The sequence below is a fragment of the Ips typographus genome, linkage group LG5, assembly GCF_016097725.1.
Source record: "Ips typographus isolate SLU linkage group LG5, UJ_Ityp_2.0, whole genome shotgun sequence".
Classification (NCBI taxonomy): Eukaryota; Metazoa; Arthropoda; class Insecta; order Coleoptera; family Curculionidae; genus Ips; species Ips typographus.
In genome coordinates this window covers 11,251,596-11,268,594 of record NC_138426.1, presented here as the reverse complement: position 1 = coordinate 11,268,594, position 16,999 = coordinate 11,251,596, and the positions used below count along the sequence as shown (strand labels likewise).

Here is a 16,999-nt window from a genome sequence, read left to right as displayed (position 1 = left end):
AATTTGAACCTCTATTTTAATATAATTCAGTTGTTACCTGTTATGCAGCTTTTTAACTGTTCAACGAATGAATCTCTCTCAATTGAATTATTTACTGGATGGGTTTAGTTTCAGTGTGTAATCACAAACTTAGGGAACTTTGGCAACATTGCTGACCGTTTCATTTTTTAAATGTTGTTGGTGAAACATCAGATTTAAATTTGTATGTCTCGTTTTTTAAGCATATTTTAAGGCAAAAAAGTGAGTTTTATCTTTAAAGAGTGTGTTAGAGTTAATCCTGTAGAAAGTCCCGTCTTTTACCGTACTTTAACTATACAGAAACACTTTTCTTTCTGTTTAGTTCAACTCGATTATGTTTTTCCAGGTAAGCTAACATTATTTTCAGTTTAATTTGTTGTTTTGTGTGTTTTTTCTACTTGTGTATAGTTGTATTAAACGTGGTTGTAGGGCAACGTTGTTAAAACTTAACAGAGAGATCATAAATACAAAAATCCAGGTTGTTTAGACAATATGTACACAACAAAGCATATACCTACAGAATATTACATTACAATAGACTTGTAGCTAAAATGGTCTTTCATTCTATAATTTGATGACATACTACCACAAGTGCTATTAGTAAAGCCCTTGTGGTAGTATATCATCAAACAGAATTTTTACAAAAATATTTCTGGACACTGGTAACTGAGCTGATAATTTTACTCCTAGAGGACAAGTGCTGTTCCTAGTTTTTAAGTTGAAGAAGCAAAGAGTATATAATAATTATATAAAGAGGAGACATTGGTCCAAGTGCTTCATTAATCATGGATCTTTAAATTGATATGAAATGGTAAACCACATTGCCAGTATTTACAAATTGTCACAAACTTATTGGCAATCCTGTAAAATTAATGATTTAGAGCTGGTACTTGGTATAGGGTGGTCCAGTTTTAAATGTCAATAATTCACCATTCAATAGCCCTTCAAAAAATAAGTTGACATGCATTTTCTGTCATTTTCCTGAAAAATTCTTCATAAGTAAAATACATTCCTTTTAAATTTTAGTTGAAAAAAACAGTTTTTTGTCATAACTGTCAGACTGTTGGAACAATTTTGATTGAGAGTTTTTAAAGTTTTCAGACAAATTGAAAGACTTTAAGAACCTTTTCTTGAAAGTCTTGAAAATTGACTTAGAAACTATAGTAATATGACTTTGAAATGGCAAAAATTGACTTTTTAAGAGGGTTAAAAGAGTTTCAAGATTATATTCACAAAGTTTTTGACTTATTAGACCTGAAAGCTAGTTTGTACACTGTACATAGTCTTGAAAATGTCATTTCAAGCTTTTCCACTATTAAATTGACTTCTACACTCATCAGTGTAAACATTTTTAGCTTTTCTAAAAAATTCAGACTGTTTTTAGTGCATCATGACTGAAAATCGGGTTTAAGACTATTTTATAATAGTGAAGTCAAGTTTTGGCCCTAATTGCTACAGAATTAGTTCAATAATTTAATTTGAACTGTTTCCAGTGTCTGATTGCATTCTAGATTTGTTTCAGTCCAGAAAATTGAGTTGTACACCAAGTCCTAAAAATAAACTTTTGGACTCTCTCTCTCTTTAGTTTTAATAAAGTAATTTCTAGCTTTAAGAGTCAGTTTTTAGACTATTTTTAGGTAAAGAATTAGTTTTATTCCTAACAATCTTTGTCTTGATTTCCGGACTGTGTTTAGTGCTTGAAATCTAGTTTCAGACACTCAACAATGGATTGCAGTCTGAAAAAACAAATTTTAAGACTATTCCTACTAGTAAATAACAAGTTTTTAGACTATTCAGTACAAATTTGGACTCTCACAAGTCTTGGAAGTTTAGATTTACCTGACCTATAGGCAAAAAAATTTAACCTCAGTAAAAATTAGTCCAAAAGTCCTGTTTTTTGGCTTTTTAATTGATATACTGGGATTTATTATCATGTAAGCTGAAATTTGTTACTGTTTCACTTTTTTGCGATTTTATTACAGGACACCCTGTATAAAAATTTAAATGAAATTGCTGCTTTAGTTTGACATGTCAACATTTTTGAAACATACTTAAAACCGTAAAAAAACTCTTCTAATTTGTACAGGGTATTCAATTACAAAAAGTGGTGTTTTCCTGTGTGAAAAACTTATAAAAAAACTGTTATTTTTGAATAATATCCAGTGAGTGTAGATAAAAAGAGTGAGAGAACTAGCTATTTTCGCATATACAGGGTGTTAAACCACAAATAAATTTCAGGGCTTGATAGTACATATTTGTAATGAAAAAGTCAAGTTCATTTTCATATGCCAATTCTACATCAAAAAGTGCCCAACAAAAAATAATAAATACATGTGGAGCAAATTATTGAAAAAGTATTCCCTGATTCTGATTTCTTTTGACAACACTGTATAATTTACAATGTTGTCAAAACAGAATTTCAAGGGCTACAAATAGATATTTTGAACTACATTGTAACTGTCAAAATATCCGACTTTTAGCCTGTTGACGTGAAAACTGTCAAACTCAGATTGCAATTGAATCCACACTCTATTTACTATTATTAAATCACTTAGTTATTAAATATTTTGTGTTTATAATATACAGTGTGGTTGAAAGAGAATTTCAAAGGTTACATATTGATACTTTGAACCACACTGTAACTGTCAAAATACCCAAATTATAGCATTTTGACATGAAAACTGTCAAACTGTGACAATATATGAACTTCTGCTTCATTCTTGAATATACCTACTGTACAGAGAGTGTTTTAGTGGAAGCTGCAATAGGTATATTCAAATCATAAGTTCATTATACAGGGTGACCCAGAAACCATGCATAGCAGTCTGGATTTATAGATTGATAAAAAATAAAGGGTTTAATTATAAGCTAAGTACCTATTATAGAAATCATGTTAATTTTATTACTTGCTAATATACTCAAGCAGAATTTTTTTTTTCACAAATTTAATTAACTTAAATAAAATGTGTTAAATTTGAAGGAGTTGTTAATAAAGTTATAATAAAGTGTGCAGTTAACTCATACAGTTTGTGAGATATTGAGTTTTTCACACGTCAAACTCACCTAAATTGGTTTGTGATTTAATTAACTATAAGTGCTAAAACGTTGAAATTCAGTCCAGTACCTACATTTGGATATCCTTTGGTTTATGTCGCATTCTATTAAAATGACAGAAAATTTGTGTATATGTGTCAGTGGTGCCACCTATATAAGCTACAAATTGTAAGAGTTATTGGAACATAAAAAAGTCTTGTGTTAAAAATGAGTAACATTCCCATAATACATTTTTAGCTGATAGTTCATCTTTCCTGCATACTACATATTTTTAATCTGTAATGACCCTGACTTTTTGTGCATGATGTATATTTCAGATATCTCCAGTGGTTCATAAAAGAACCAAACCAGCTGTTAGAAATACAAAAAAAGAAGATGACGACACTAAACCCGAGGTGTTGTCTCTCGCACCTTTTACTCCAAATCCAAAAATTGTATTCAACGATGTTGTAGTAGGCACTACCCAAATCAGGCAACTTTTAATAAAAAACCTCAGTCAAAGCGATGTGCATGTAAGTTTCACGGTGGAAATTACTACTGAGTGTGAATGTTATAATTTACAGCTGTTTGTAAGGAAACCCCTTCCCAGCGAATTAAATCTTAGTTTAAGTTGGGACGAAATTGAGGTAAATCAAAATGAGGAAGTGCTTTTGGAGTTAACGTGGACTCCTACCGTTGCAGAAGCTTGTCGGCATACTTTTACTTTGTCTGATGGGAGGAAAATTAACCGGGATATTGCAGTTATTTTGAAGAGTGTCAATCCTAAGGTAAGTGCAACAGTTCTTTGATTAAACTTCTTTTTTTAGACAAATTGTCTTTTACATTTACAGGGAGTCAATACTGGAAAAACTAAAACAAAAAAATCTGCAACTCTTCCGTTGGTGCGAAGGCCGTCGCCCCCCAAAAGAGTAAAACCCCCAAAAAAATCCCCTTTTAAAGTTACACCATCAAAAAATCAAAACTTCTCGATATATTCACCGACTGCAAGACCAAATGTCCCTCATATCAAAACAAGCGTTTGGCATGACGAAAACAAGGAAAATCATGTGTCCTCATTTACAATCAGTGATCAAATGAAGGAAACCTTTAATTTGGTTGGGAGAGAGACTTATGTGGTACCCCCAACCCCGTTAAAGTTCCATGACAGTCTTGAATCCCCATCAACGACACCATTAAAAGAGTTAAAGAGGAGCAACTCAAACACCCCCACTTTGGAAAGCTTGTTAAACAACCGCACTCATTTGGTGGATAAATTGAATTCACCACGAAAACTCAATCTTTCATCCAGTCCTAACAGTTGCAACACTAGCAGTTTAAGTTTAATGGGTTTTGTACCAAGTCTCACTTCTACAATCAGTAAACCACCTTCTACAAACAATTCTTACGAAACAACGTCATTTCTAGCTTTCAATACTAGTAAGGACACTTATATAAAAAACAATATAAGCTCTGAGACTTATGTCAAAGATTTGTCTGGGGAGACATACGTTAAAGGGGATTTAAGCGCCAAAGATGAGCTTCAGTTAACCCGAACGTTAGAGGTTGGCTGTGTATCTCCTTGTTTTAATCGAACTGGAAGGGTTCCATCTCCTGTGGTGAATTTTAGATCACCCCAATTTCTGTCTGTCATAGCGGAGGAGTCGGGAATTTTTAGTGAAACTAGCTTAAGACCAGGAGCAAAACGTAAAATTTTTACTTCAACCGATCAGCCAGCAGTTAAACGCGAAAAAAACGACAGCAGTTACATAAAAGACTGGTCGAAAACTGGGGTAAGTGCTGTAAGAATATCCAAATGCTCTACAGGTTTGAAGTTAAGACAAAACGCAACTTCTCCCACTCACTCGGCAACTATTACAGAAACCTACACAACCACTGTAATTGTGAAGAATCCATTTTTATACGCCAACATTATTGATCCTTTTATGACTTCCTCGGTTTACCGTAGCGAGGAATGGCTGGATGAGCAAGAGAAAAACTTCACAAAATGGCTTAACGCTTTGTTAACACCTCCGGCGGAGTTAAGCGCTAAAAATGAGGTTGACGTGGCAAAAGTATGGCAAGTTTGTACTAAAAAAGAAGTCCCCCTAGCACCAACTAAGGAAACCGTATCTCTTTGCTATCACACTAATAACAAGTTGGATAAACTGCGGCAGGCGGCTCGGCAACTGTTTTACTCCAAGGAAATGAGTACGGTATTACAAAAAGTGTGTAGCGCAATTGATGCAGGCAAATTGTCTATACGGGAAGACAAAAATGTTCACTTAAACTTGAAGTTAAAGTCTGAAATTGTAGGCTTAATTTTAGGTTACAACCCTCTGTGGTTAAGGCTTGGACTGGAAACAATTTACAACGAAATCATTCCTTTAAAGTCTAACTCTGATTCTCACGGTTTAACCGACTTTTTGCTGCAACGGTTCTTGTGCGATCCGTATTTGTTGCGGAAACACAAATCTACAGTTTCTCCTAAATACACTGCAGACTTGAAGAAGTTTTTATTAAAAAAACTGTTGATGCTAGTGTATTTTTTGGATCAAGCCAAAAATGCTAAACTAATCCCTCACGACCCTTGTTTGTTTTGCAAAAACGCTACAGACAAGGATAGTAAAACAGTGCTTGCGCATTTTGCTCGAGAAACTTTGTCTGCAGTGGGTGATATCAATAAATACCTCAAGTCGCACGGATATGTGGTTACTCACGTACAATCGTATATCCATGAATTTGATTACGCGGTTAACAATTTGGGTGGGGATTTGCGTGATGGCGTCAGACTGACTAGAATAATGGAAATCATACAAATGAGAGATGATTTGACCAGTAAATTGCGAGTTCCAGCTATTTCAAGGCTACAAAAAGTCCACAACAACCAGGTTGTATTCAACTCACTGCTTGAAAGCGGTTATGAGATACAGTTTGAAATAACCCCTAAAGATCTGGTGGATGGTTATCGAGAAAAGACTCTGTCCTTTTTGTGGCAGATTATTTACAAATTTGAGGCGCCGTTAATGTCTAAAAGTGCCACAACCATTCAAAAATGGTTTAGAAGTCTACCTGTTATGCTGAAACGGCGAAAACTGGAGAAAATTCGTAAAAGTCAGGAAGAAGCAGCTTTGAAGATCCAACATTGGTACTTTAGACTAAAAAAAGCTTGGTATTACAACGCCTTGAGTGAATTAGTTCGGAATTATATGGAAAAACGTCGAAGACACAACGCTGCCTTGAAACTACAAGCCTTCTTTAAAATGATCGTTAATCGCAAGCGTTATCTAAAATTACACTCAATTACAATTCAATTACAAGCTTATTCAAAAGGTTGGTTGATCAGACATAATTACGCATTACGAAACACTTCCGCCATAATTATTCAAAGAAAATTCAGGACTTTTATGGGCCGGAAACAATTTTTGAAACTAAAACATTCGGTAATAATAGCGCAAAGAAGGTATCGGGCTAGGAAAGAGGGTAAAAATGCCATGCGCTCTTACCAAGCTATGAAAAACTCCACCATAACTGTACAGAGAAGATTCCGGGCTTTGTTAGCAATGAAGGAGTGTAGAGCCAAATATATTGAAATCAGGTTGGCCACCATAAAATGCCAAACCTATTTCAGAATGTACAAGGTGCGCAAAGAGTACGTCACTTACCGAAAAGCGGTTGTGACAGTCCAGCAACGGTTTAGAGCCCTACTAGCCATGAAACATCAGATGAAAGAGTACCAAAATTTGAGGCAAGCTGTTACTAACATTCAAATGAGGTTTAGAGCCAAACTGATCGCTAAACAACTGCGAGGGGAATATTTAGCAAAACGACATTCAGCAATTACGATTCAACAGAGATTTAGAGCCTGTAAATTGATGAAAGTTGAAAGAATGGCTTACCAAGAGTTCCGGGGTCAGGTAGTGGTAGTTCAGCGAAGATTTAGAGCTAATGCGGTAATGAAAATCTACAAAACTTACTTTGAGTCACTGAAAAAGTCTGCCATCACTCTTCAAAGGCGTTTCAGAGCCAACCAGGCTATGAAACTACAGCGACAACAGTACACTCAACTCAAATGGGCAACCAGTGTAATTCAGCGTGCTTTTAGAGCCCGGAAGCTCCTTCAAACCTGCAGGCAACACTTTATTGAATACAAAAACGCTACGGTAACCATACAAAGGAGGTTCAGAGCTACGATACTAGCTAGAACAGCACAAACAGAATATTTGGAGAAACGACAAATAATCATCAAAATACAAACCCGTTACCGTGCTTTAAAAGTAATGAAATCACAAAGAACTTACTTCCTGGAAGTGCGCCGTAGTGTTGTAGTAATTCAAAACTGGTACAGAGCTACAAGGTTAATGAAAATCCAGAAATTACACTACAACTCGATTAAGCAAGCTGCAGTGACAGTTCAGAGAAGATTCAGAGCTCAACAGGCAATGAAACTACAACTTCAACATTACAACAAATGCAGAAACGCTGCAGTTACTATACAGAGCTGGTTTAGAGCTAGAAAAGCAATGCAAATCTGCAGGTCAGAGTTCCAGCAACTTAGAAATGCCACCCTAGTAATTCAAGGAAGATATCGAGCTGTGTTAGCGGGTAAAAAAGTGCGTGCCGAATTCCAGGAAATACAACAAACAGTAATCAAGATCCAAACCAGATTTAGAGCTCTACAGGCAATGAAAGTGCAAAGAAAACAGTACTTAGAGCTGCGCCAAAGTGTACTAATTATTCAGGTTAGATTCAGGGCAATATTGTTAACGAAGAAACAAAGGGGAGAGTTTGAAGCTTTGAGGTGTGCAACCCTCAAAATTCAAAGATTTTATAAAAGTTACCGGGAAATGAAGAAGCAGAGAGCTATATTTTTGGTGATTCGTGCTAGCGTTCTGCGTTTGCAGCCTTTAATAAGAGGATATCTAGTGAGGAAAAAGTATTCAGCCTTATTGAGTCCAGAAGCAATCCAAGAGAGGAAACTTTTGAAAATTCAGAACGCGGCGGCTGTCAAAATTCAGGTAAGTTTTACGTTACAGAAGGTTGTAAGGGTCTTAAGTACGGTCGTTTATTATGTTCTAAAAGTTTGTATTTTTGACTAAGGTAATTTTCTTAAATTCTTTACAGAAAACCTCAAATTATCGAGATTCGTGTTTTACAAATATTCTCAGAATTTTGAATAGTCCTTCTTCGTTAAATTCTTAGTAATTTACCAAGAATATTCACTTACTCTGACGTCACCTGACTCTGAGTCAACTGTCAAAACACTCAGCGCTAACATACAACTGGAATGCGGGAATTACTTCTATTTCTTTGATTAGTCGCATTGCAAGTTGTATTCATAACTCCACAGAGTTAAGTTTAATGACATTAGCGGACACTGGAAAAGTTTAAGACAGTTGTAGAAGGATCTGAAACTTTTCAGAAATTTTTCAGTATCATTCACAGGTCTTGGCCTTTGACAATTTAAAACAAGTCTAGAAAGGTTTAAGACACTTGTAGAGGTCTCTAGCACTTTTTAGAAGGTTCTCAATAGCCTTTAGAGATCTATGGAACTTTCAAAATGGTCCTAGAGGCCTCTGGCACTCTAAAGCAGCTCTAAGAAGGTTTAAGACACTTGTAGAGGTCTCTGGCACTTTTTAGAAGGTTCTCAATAGCCTTTAGAGATCTATGGAACTTTCAAAATGGTCCTAGAGGGAGGCCTCTGGCACTCTAAAGCAGCTCTAAGAAGGTTTAAGAAACTTGTAGAGGTCTCTGGCACTTTTTAGAAGGTTCTCAATAGCCTTTAGAGATCTATGGAACTTTCAAAATGGTCCTAGAGGCCTCTGGCACTCTAAAGTAGCTCTAAGAAGGTTTAAGACACTTGTAGAGGTCTTTGGCACTTTTTAGAAGGTTCTCAATAGCCTTTAGAGATCCATGGAACTTTCAAAATGGTCCTAGAGGCCTCTGGCACTCTAAAGCAGCTCTAAGAAGGTTTAAGACACTTGTAGAGGTCTCTGGCACTTTTTAGAAGGTTCTCAATAGCCTTTAGAGATCTATGGAACTTTCAAAATGGTCCTAGAGGCCTCTGGCACTCTAAAGCAGCTCTAAGAAGGTTTAAGAAACTTGTAGAGGTCTCTGGCACTTTTTAGAAGGTTCTCAATAGCCTTTAGAGATCTATGGAACTTTCAAAATGGTCCTAGAGGCCTCTGGCACTCTAAAGCAGCTCTAAGAAGGTTTAAGACACTTGTAGAGGTCTCTGGCACTTTTTAGAAGGTTCTCAATAGCCTTTAGAGATCTATGGAACTTTCAAAATGGTCCTAGAGGGAGGCCTCTGGCACTCTAAAGCAGCTCTAAGAAGGTTTAAGAAACTTGTAGAGGTCTCTGGCACTTTTTAGAAGGTTCTCAATAGCCTTTAGAGATCTATGGAACTTTCAAAATGGTCCTAGAGGCCTCTGGCACTCTAAAGCAGCTCTAAGAAGGTTTAAGACACTTGTAGAGGTCTCTGGCACTTTTTAGAAGGTTCTCAATAGCCTTTACAGATCTATGGAACTTTCAAAATGGTCCTAGAGGGAGGCCTCTGGCACTCTAAAGCAGCTCTAAGAAGGTTTAAGAAACTTGTAGAGGTCTCTGGCACTTTTTAGAAGGTTCTCAATAGCCTTTAGAGATCTATGGAACTTTCAAAATGGTCCTAGAGGCCTCTGGCACTCTAAAGTAGCTCTAAGAAGGTTTAAGACACTTGTAGAGGTCTCTGGCACTTTTTAGAAGGTTCTCAATAGCCTTTAGAGGTCTATGGAACTTTCAAAATGGTCTTAGAGGCCTCTGGCACTCTAAAGTAGCTCTAAGAAGGTTTAAGAAACTTGTAGAGGTCTCTGGCACTTTTTAGAAGGTTCTCAATAGCCTTTAGAGATCTATGGAACTTTCAAAATGGTCCTAGAGGCCTCTGGCACTCTAAAGCAGCTCTAAGAAGGTTTAAGAAACTTGTAGAGGTCTCTGGCACTTTTTAGAAGGTTCTCAATAGCCTTTAGAGATCCATGGAACTTTCAAAATGGTCCTAGAGGCCTCTGGCACTCTAAAGCAGCTCTAAGAAGGTTTAAGAAACTTGTAGAGGTCTCTGGCACTTTTTAGAAGGTTCTCAATAGCCTTTAGAGATCTATGGAACTTTCAAAATGGTCCTAGAGGCCTCTGGCACTCTAAAGCAGCTCTAAGAAGGTTTAAGACACTTGTAGAGGTCTCTGGCACTTTTTAGAAGGTTCTCAATAGCCTTTAGAGATCTATGGAACTTTCAAAATGGTCCTAGAGGCCTCTGGCACTCTAAAGCAGCTCTAAGAAGGTTTAAGAAACTTGTAGAGGTCTCTGGCACTTTTTAGAAGGTTCTCAATAGCCTTTAGAGATCTATGGAACTTTCAAAATGGTCCTAGAGGGAGGCCTCTGGCACTCTAAAGCAGCTCTAAGAAGGTTTAAGAAACTTGTAGAGGTCTCTGGCACTTTTTAGAAGGTTCTCAATAGCCTTTAGAGATCTATGGAACTTTCAAAATGGTCCTAGAGGCCTCTGGCACTCTAAAGTAGCTCTAAGAAGGTTTAAGACACTTGTAGAGGTCTCTGGCACTTTTTAGAAGGTTCTCAATAGCCTTTAGAGGTCTATGGAACTTTCAAAATGGTCCTAGAGGCCTCTGGCACTCTAAAGTAGCTCTAAGAAGGTTTAAGAAACTTGTAGAGGTCTCTGGCACTTTTTAGAAGGTTCTCAATAGCCTTTAGAGATCTATGGAACTTTCAAAATGGTCCTAGAGGCCTCTGGCACTCTAAAGTAGCTCTAAGAAGGTTTAAGAAACTTGTAGAGGTCCCTGGCACTTTTTAGAAGGTTCTCAATAGCCTTTAGAGATCTATGGAACTTTCAAAATGGTCCTAGAGGCCTCTGGCACTCTAAAGCAGCTCTAAGAAGGTTTAAGAAACTTGTAGAGGTCTCTGGCACTTTTTAGAAGGTTCTCAATAGCCTTTAGAGATCCATGGAACTTTCAAAATGGTCCTAGAGGCCTCTGGCACTCTAAAGCAGCTCTAAGAAGGTTTAAGACACTTGTAGAGGTCTCTGGCACTTTTTAGAAAGTTCTCAATAGCCTTTAGAGATCTATGGAACTTTCAAAATGTTCCTAGAGGCCTCTGGCACTCTAAAGCAGCTCTAAGAAGGTTTAAGACACTTGTAGAGGTCTCTGGCACTTTTTAGAAGGTTCTCAATAGCCTTTAGAGATCTATGGAACTTTCAAAATGGTCCTAGAGGCCTCTGGCACTCTAAAGCAGCTCTAAGAAGGTTTAAGACACGTCGAGGTCTCTGGCACTTTTTAGAAGGTTCTCAATGGCCTTCAGAGGTCTATGGAACTTTCAGAATGGTCCTAGAGGCCTCTGGAAATTTAAAACAATTCTGGGAAAGTTTAAGACACTTGTAGAGGCCTCTGGCACTTTTTAGAAGGTTCTCATTAGCCGTGACATATCTCATTATGGAATATGGTGTATATTTAAAAGAAAGTTTTCTATCTTCTTCTAGATTTAATAAAGTTCAAGCATGTGTTAGACGACCGTACTTATACTAAATCAGAACAAAATACAACTGTTAAACCTAAAAATCAATTACCAGGCTTATTGGAGAGGACACTCAGTGCGAACATCGAAAATTCCGGAAATTCTTTCGCTGAGAGCGAATCGTCAGAGGAAACGTTGTCCTACTCCCAGTAAACTAGAATCGAAGAGAAAACGAACGTTAGCAGAGCGAAGTGAGGCCGCATTACTTTGCGTAACTGGGCAGAACTCATCATTGAAACAAATGATTACCGCTCTAGAAGATCTAGGTAAAGTTTACACTACAAGTTTTCAGTTTGTCAGATATTTTACATTAAATTTAGGCCAGGTTTACCTAAGTTCTTAGTCGTAATCGTAATCATAAACTTATAACAATACATAAGTAAACAGTAGTAGTAACCTAAGCTACTTGGTTTACTATCCGTTGTTATAGACAAAAATTAAGTTTATGACCAAAAAACTCATTCTTTTTGTTTTAAGCAGTTAGGAAAATTACGTCTCAAGAACCTTTCACGTTATTCAACGTTAACTTAACGGCCTAATGTCAGAGTAATAGTGACGTAAATTAGTTCGTAATAATACGTTGATGAGTTACCAATAACGACCACACCTCAAATGTAACGTCACACAGGACTATACAGGGTCAGCCACCCAAACTGTTCATTAAAACTTTATCAGGATCAAATATTTATAGAAATTTGAAATTTTGAAGTTAAAAGAAATTAGATGATTGGAGTTCTATGTTTTAAAATATTTTCATCTTTCTGTCACTTTCGGTTTAACCAGAAGTAGATGTCAACTTGCTTACTTTAAATGTAAACACCCTGTTTACAGGGTAACATTTGAAATCGATAGGACTATTCAAAAATACAATAATATACCGGTATAATATTGAATCCTAATAATCTTTTCATGAACGGTTTGGGTGGCTAACCCTCTGCAGTAAATATGCATTATTTTTTACCTATCTCCTTAGTGTTTATGAAGCTTATTTGGTTTAAATTAGGTTTTGGAGTGTAATTTAATTTTAATTATCTCAAAAACAGCAAATTTAAAATGTATAATTAGGTTAGGTTAGCTGCAGCTCTTGACAGATAGAATCATACAACCCTAAATATACAAAGTGTCCTATTTAAATTATGGCTTTAAAACCAAAAATTGACAGAAAAATGGCTGTTTGATTTTTGAAACAAAAAAACGAGAGATGTTGCCAAATCTTCTATATTTGCCAATAGGTTTAATGTTTTAGAAAGAGTTTTTTTTAACTGTTAATATGATACACATTATGAAGCGTTGCCAGTTTTTCTGATAATTTTTTTACTTCTTGTTAAGTCTGTCTTTGGTTTGATTTTCCGCTGCTGCCACAGTAATTTTATTAGATATTTTTATGAGCATTGTAGCCTATTGTCATACAGAATGTTCCAAATTGGTGCAGCAAACCAAATTGATAAAATAACAATATGCAAAACATATTCTAGATTACATAAAGCACGTACAAAACCCTTTCAATCAACGCAACCATTCATCGCTTTGAAGTTCATTAGTCCTGGGTTAATTCATTTAAAATTTTGGGTCTCAAAACGAATATGAATTTGAAACCTTGTTGTATAATGTTGTAAGACGTCTTAGGACGTTCCTTCATAATGTAATTTTTAATACATAGAAGGTTACCGTTAGATGTTACGGTGACAAAGCTATCAATTTAGACTTAAATAACGTCTTCTAGTCGTACTTTAACGTCATTGGTCATTGCTTGCTCACTGGGAGAGTACTACTTTTTCCCACTTCGTATCCTAAATAGCTGTGAATCTATTTAACTACAATTTTTTTCCAGATTTCGTTACTAGACACTGTAGAGAGATATGTCAAAGTCTGAGCGATTTGTTGCCTGGCATACTGTACGTTTGTATGACGTCCGCCAGTCGTTCAGCGCCCGAAGCGGACTTGGTGAACAACGCCAGTCTTATCCTCGTCAACTTTTTCAAATATACCGCGACTAGAAACAAAAGCTGGGACCCGGCGCACGTTACCGATCTATTCAATATAATGTTGCATTGGTGCGATAAAGAGACCAATTTGTTTCCATCCGTGTGTACGTTGGTTTGGTTGTTTGCCCACGAACCGAAATGGAAAAGGGTGAGTGTGATTTTTTACTTTTTATGTTTTTTTGTGAACCAGTTCAACCTCTAACTTTGGATAGTACAGTATTTTTGATATCCTAGCAGATTAGCTGCATCTCTTTTTACTTTAACTGTAATATAGTATTTTTAATACCCCATCAGACTAGCCGCAGCTCTTTCTAATGTAAACGAAATGATGGAAGCTAGAAAATTGTATTTCTTAGCACATGCCAGGTGGTTTTACTTTTGACAAACAATCTGACAATTAAAGTCATAATAAACTGACAAAATCAAGAGAATAGATTATTCCAGAAAACTAATACCAAATGTAGTAGGTATTAGTACAGCATGTGTTAGGTACCTAATACAGTTTTGTTTGTTCTTCTGATTTTAAACAAAATTAACTATTATGTGTCTCTTAAAAAATCAAAACTGACGTTTTTTCTCATTTTTATCACCTTTTGGCAATGTTGTCAAATTTCCATTTTCTGTAAATAAAGATAAAACTTGCAATGTAGCTTTTTTAATATTGACAAACTGACTTTTTTCCTAATTCTTACTAACTTCTTAGAGTCTTGTCAAATACTCATTTTCTGTAATTTCAAAAAACTTGTAACTTTGCTAAGTTGACCTTTTTCCTAATTTATTACCAAATTTTTGCAATATTTCCAAATTGCCATTTTTTGTAATTTCTACCCAATATATTTGCAATATGGTCAAATTGACATTTTTTTAAATTTAAATTAAAACTTGCAACGTTGCTAAACTACCAATTTTGCTACTAATTTAATAAATTTTTGCAATGTTGCCAACTGACATTTTTTCTAATTCTTATCAACTACGAGGAGTGTTGTCAAATAGCCATTTTCTGTGATTTTAAAAAAGATTGTATCTTTGCTAAACTGACATTTTTCCTAATTTAGTACCAAACTGTTCCAATGTTGCCAAATGAACATTTTCTCCATGTTATGGTCAATTATGTAATGCTTTGAATTGAAATTTTTTAAATTTATTACCAAATTTTTGCAGTATTGCCTAACTGACATCTTCCTTAATGTTTACAAATTTTTTGCAATTTTTTGTAATTTCTACCAAATATATTTGCAATATGATCAAATCAAATTTTTGGCAATTTAAATGAAAACTTCTTGCTAAACTACAAATTTTAGCAATGTTACCAAACTGACATTTTTCCCAATTTTTCCAATGTTGTCATATGGATATTTATATTTTCCCTAATTTATTACGAATTTTTTCCAATTCAACTGACATTTCACTAAGTTTTACCAACATTTTGCAACGCTGTCAAACTGACATTTTTTTCCAATTCTTACCCACTTCTAGGATAGTCTCAAATAGCCGTTTTCTGTAATTTAATAAAAAGTTGTAACTTTGCCAAATTGACATTTTTTGTAATTTAAAAGAAAACTTGTAACATTGCTAAACTACCAATTTTGCTGCTTTTTAAACAAATTTTTGCAATATTGTCACACTGACGTTTTTCCTAATTGTTACTGAATATTTCAAATAGTTATAATGCAATGTTGCAATAACCATTTTTAATACATTTTAGCAACGTTGCTAAACATATTTTTTCCAATTGATTATTAAATTTTTGAAATGTTGCCAAACTGTCATTTTTCTGATTTAGTACCAAATTTTTCAAATATGATTGCAAAAACTTGTTTATAAATTAGAGAAAATGGCTATTTAGCAACATTTCAGAAAGTTGATAAAAATTAAGAAAAATGATAGGCAACCTTGAAAAAATTTGGTACTAAATCAGAAAAATGACAGTTTAGCAACGTTGCTAAAATATATTAAAAATGGCTATTGCAACATTGCATTATAACCATTTGAAATATTTATTAAGAATTAGGAAAAACGTCAGTTTGACAATATTGCAAAAATTTGATAAAAAAAGGTCAACTTACAACGTTGCAAAAAGTAGGCTATAAATTACAACAATTTTGGATTAAATAAGGAGAAATATCAGTTAGGCAACATTGCAAAAATTAGGACAAATGTCAGTTTGGTAATATTGCAAAAGTTTGTTTAAAAAGCAGCAAAATTGGTAGTTTAGCAATGTTGCAAGTTTTCTTTTAAATTACAAAAAATGTCAATTTGGCAAAGTTACAATTTTTTATTAAATTACAGAAAATGGCTATTTGAGAACACTCCTAGAAGTCGGGAAAAATTTTCAGTTGGACAACGTTGCAAAATGTTGGTAAAACTTAGTTGAAAACGCTGTAAAAATGTGTGTTCCAACTAAACTTACTTCAACTTGAAATACTTATAAGCCAATATTAGGTCTGTTTGCAGAGGCAATCCCTGACTGGTTTCCAAATCAGAAACAGTAAATGTCAAGTTTCATTGGTTGAATGTTCACGTGACTATGACGTTTTCTGACTTGTGGCCAATGGATGTATCTATTTCTCTGATTACTAGTTGGAGATTATCTCTGCGAACACTCTCTTAAAAATTTGTGACGTCATTCTTGTTTAGTGTGATTTGTTGTATACCTAACCAATCTCTATTAACTGTATTTCATTATTTTGTTGCAGGTAATACTTCGAGTGCCAAATTTAAATCAGAAAATAGGAAAAATCTACAGTCTGGTTCACCGTAAACAAAAAATGGTCCTAAAATCACGACAAGTCAATAACAGTTCAGTGTTTGGTCATACCAAAGAAACTAAACTGCCTTGCCTGAAAGCGAATTGGGGCCTCGATTACGATGGTCCTAACGTTTTTACTAACTCAGTTCTGGCCATAAACAATTTAGTAAAAATACTGAATCTCCAGACTTCAGACTTTGTGTAATATCATTCGTGTGTGCCATCCTGAGAATTATTATTTGTTTTGTAAGCATTTTTTTAAACCGTGTTTAAGCCTTTTTGTGTTATATTTTGGTTAAATTTTATTGATTTTTCAATTTAATTTATATAATTATTAGTTTCTTAGTTGTATGATTTTATTTTATTAATCAGACTGAAACAACAGAAGGGCAGTCTGCTTATTGTGTCATTGTCAGTATATCCAATACTATACTAACAATGCTATAATAATATTGTACCTAAAATAACAAGAATATGTTAGTACATTAACTAATTTATCTGTTACAATTATTATTAATAAACACTTATACTTTTTTATTAAGAATATTTTTGCAAATAACCACAACCCATATTGTAACTATAATAGAGGCTACTTTTGGGCACAAAATGAAAGTTTGGAGTGATTACAAACAGTACAACAGAATAAGCAACTTTGTACAGGGTGTCC

The 16,999-nt window shown here is 35.0% G+C and overlaps 1 protein-coding gene across 1 annotated transcript; it reads left to right on the top strand.

Moving 5' to 3' along the window:
- Positions 1 to 71: 71 nt before the first annotated feature.
- On the top strand, positions 72 to 16,869 carry asp (microtubule assembly factor abnormal spindle). The gene is made up of 7 exons (XM_081979512.1): positions 72 to 364; positions 3,390 to 3,584; positions 3,636 to 3,839; positions 3,903 to 8,066; positions 11,654 to 11,864; positions 13,430 to 13,731; positions 16,280 to 16,869. Exons 1-7 carry the CDS (start codon positions 353 to 355, stop codon positions 16,535 to 16,537), a joined length of 5,346 nt encoding a protein of 1,781 aa, XP_081835638.1. The 5' UTR covers positions 72 to 352; the 3' UTR covers positions 16,538 to 16,869.
- Positions 16,870 to 16,999: the final 130 nt, after the last annotated feature.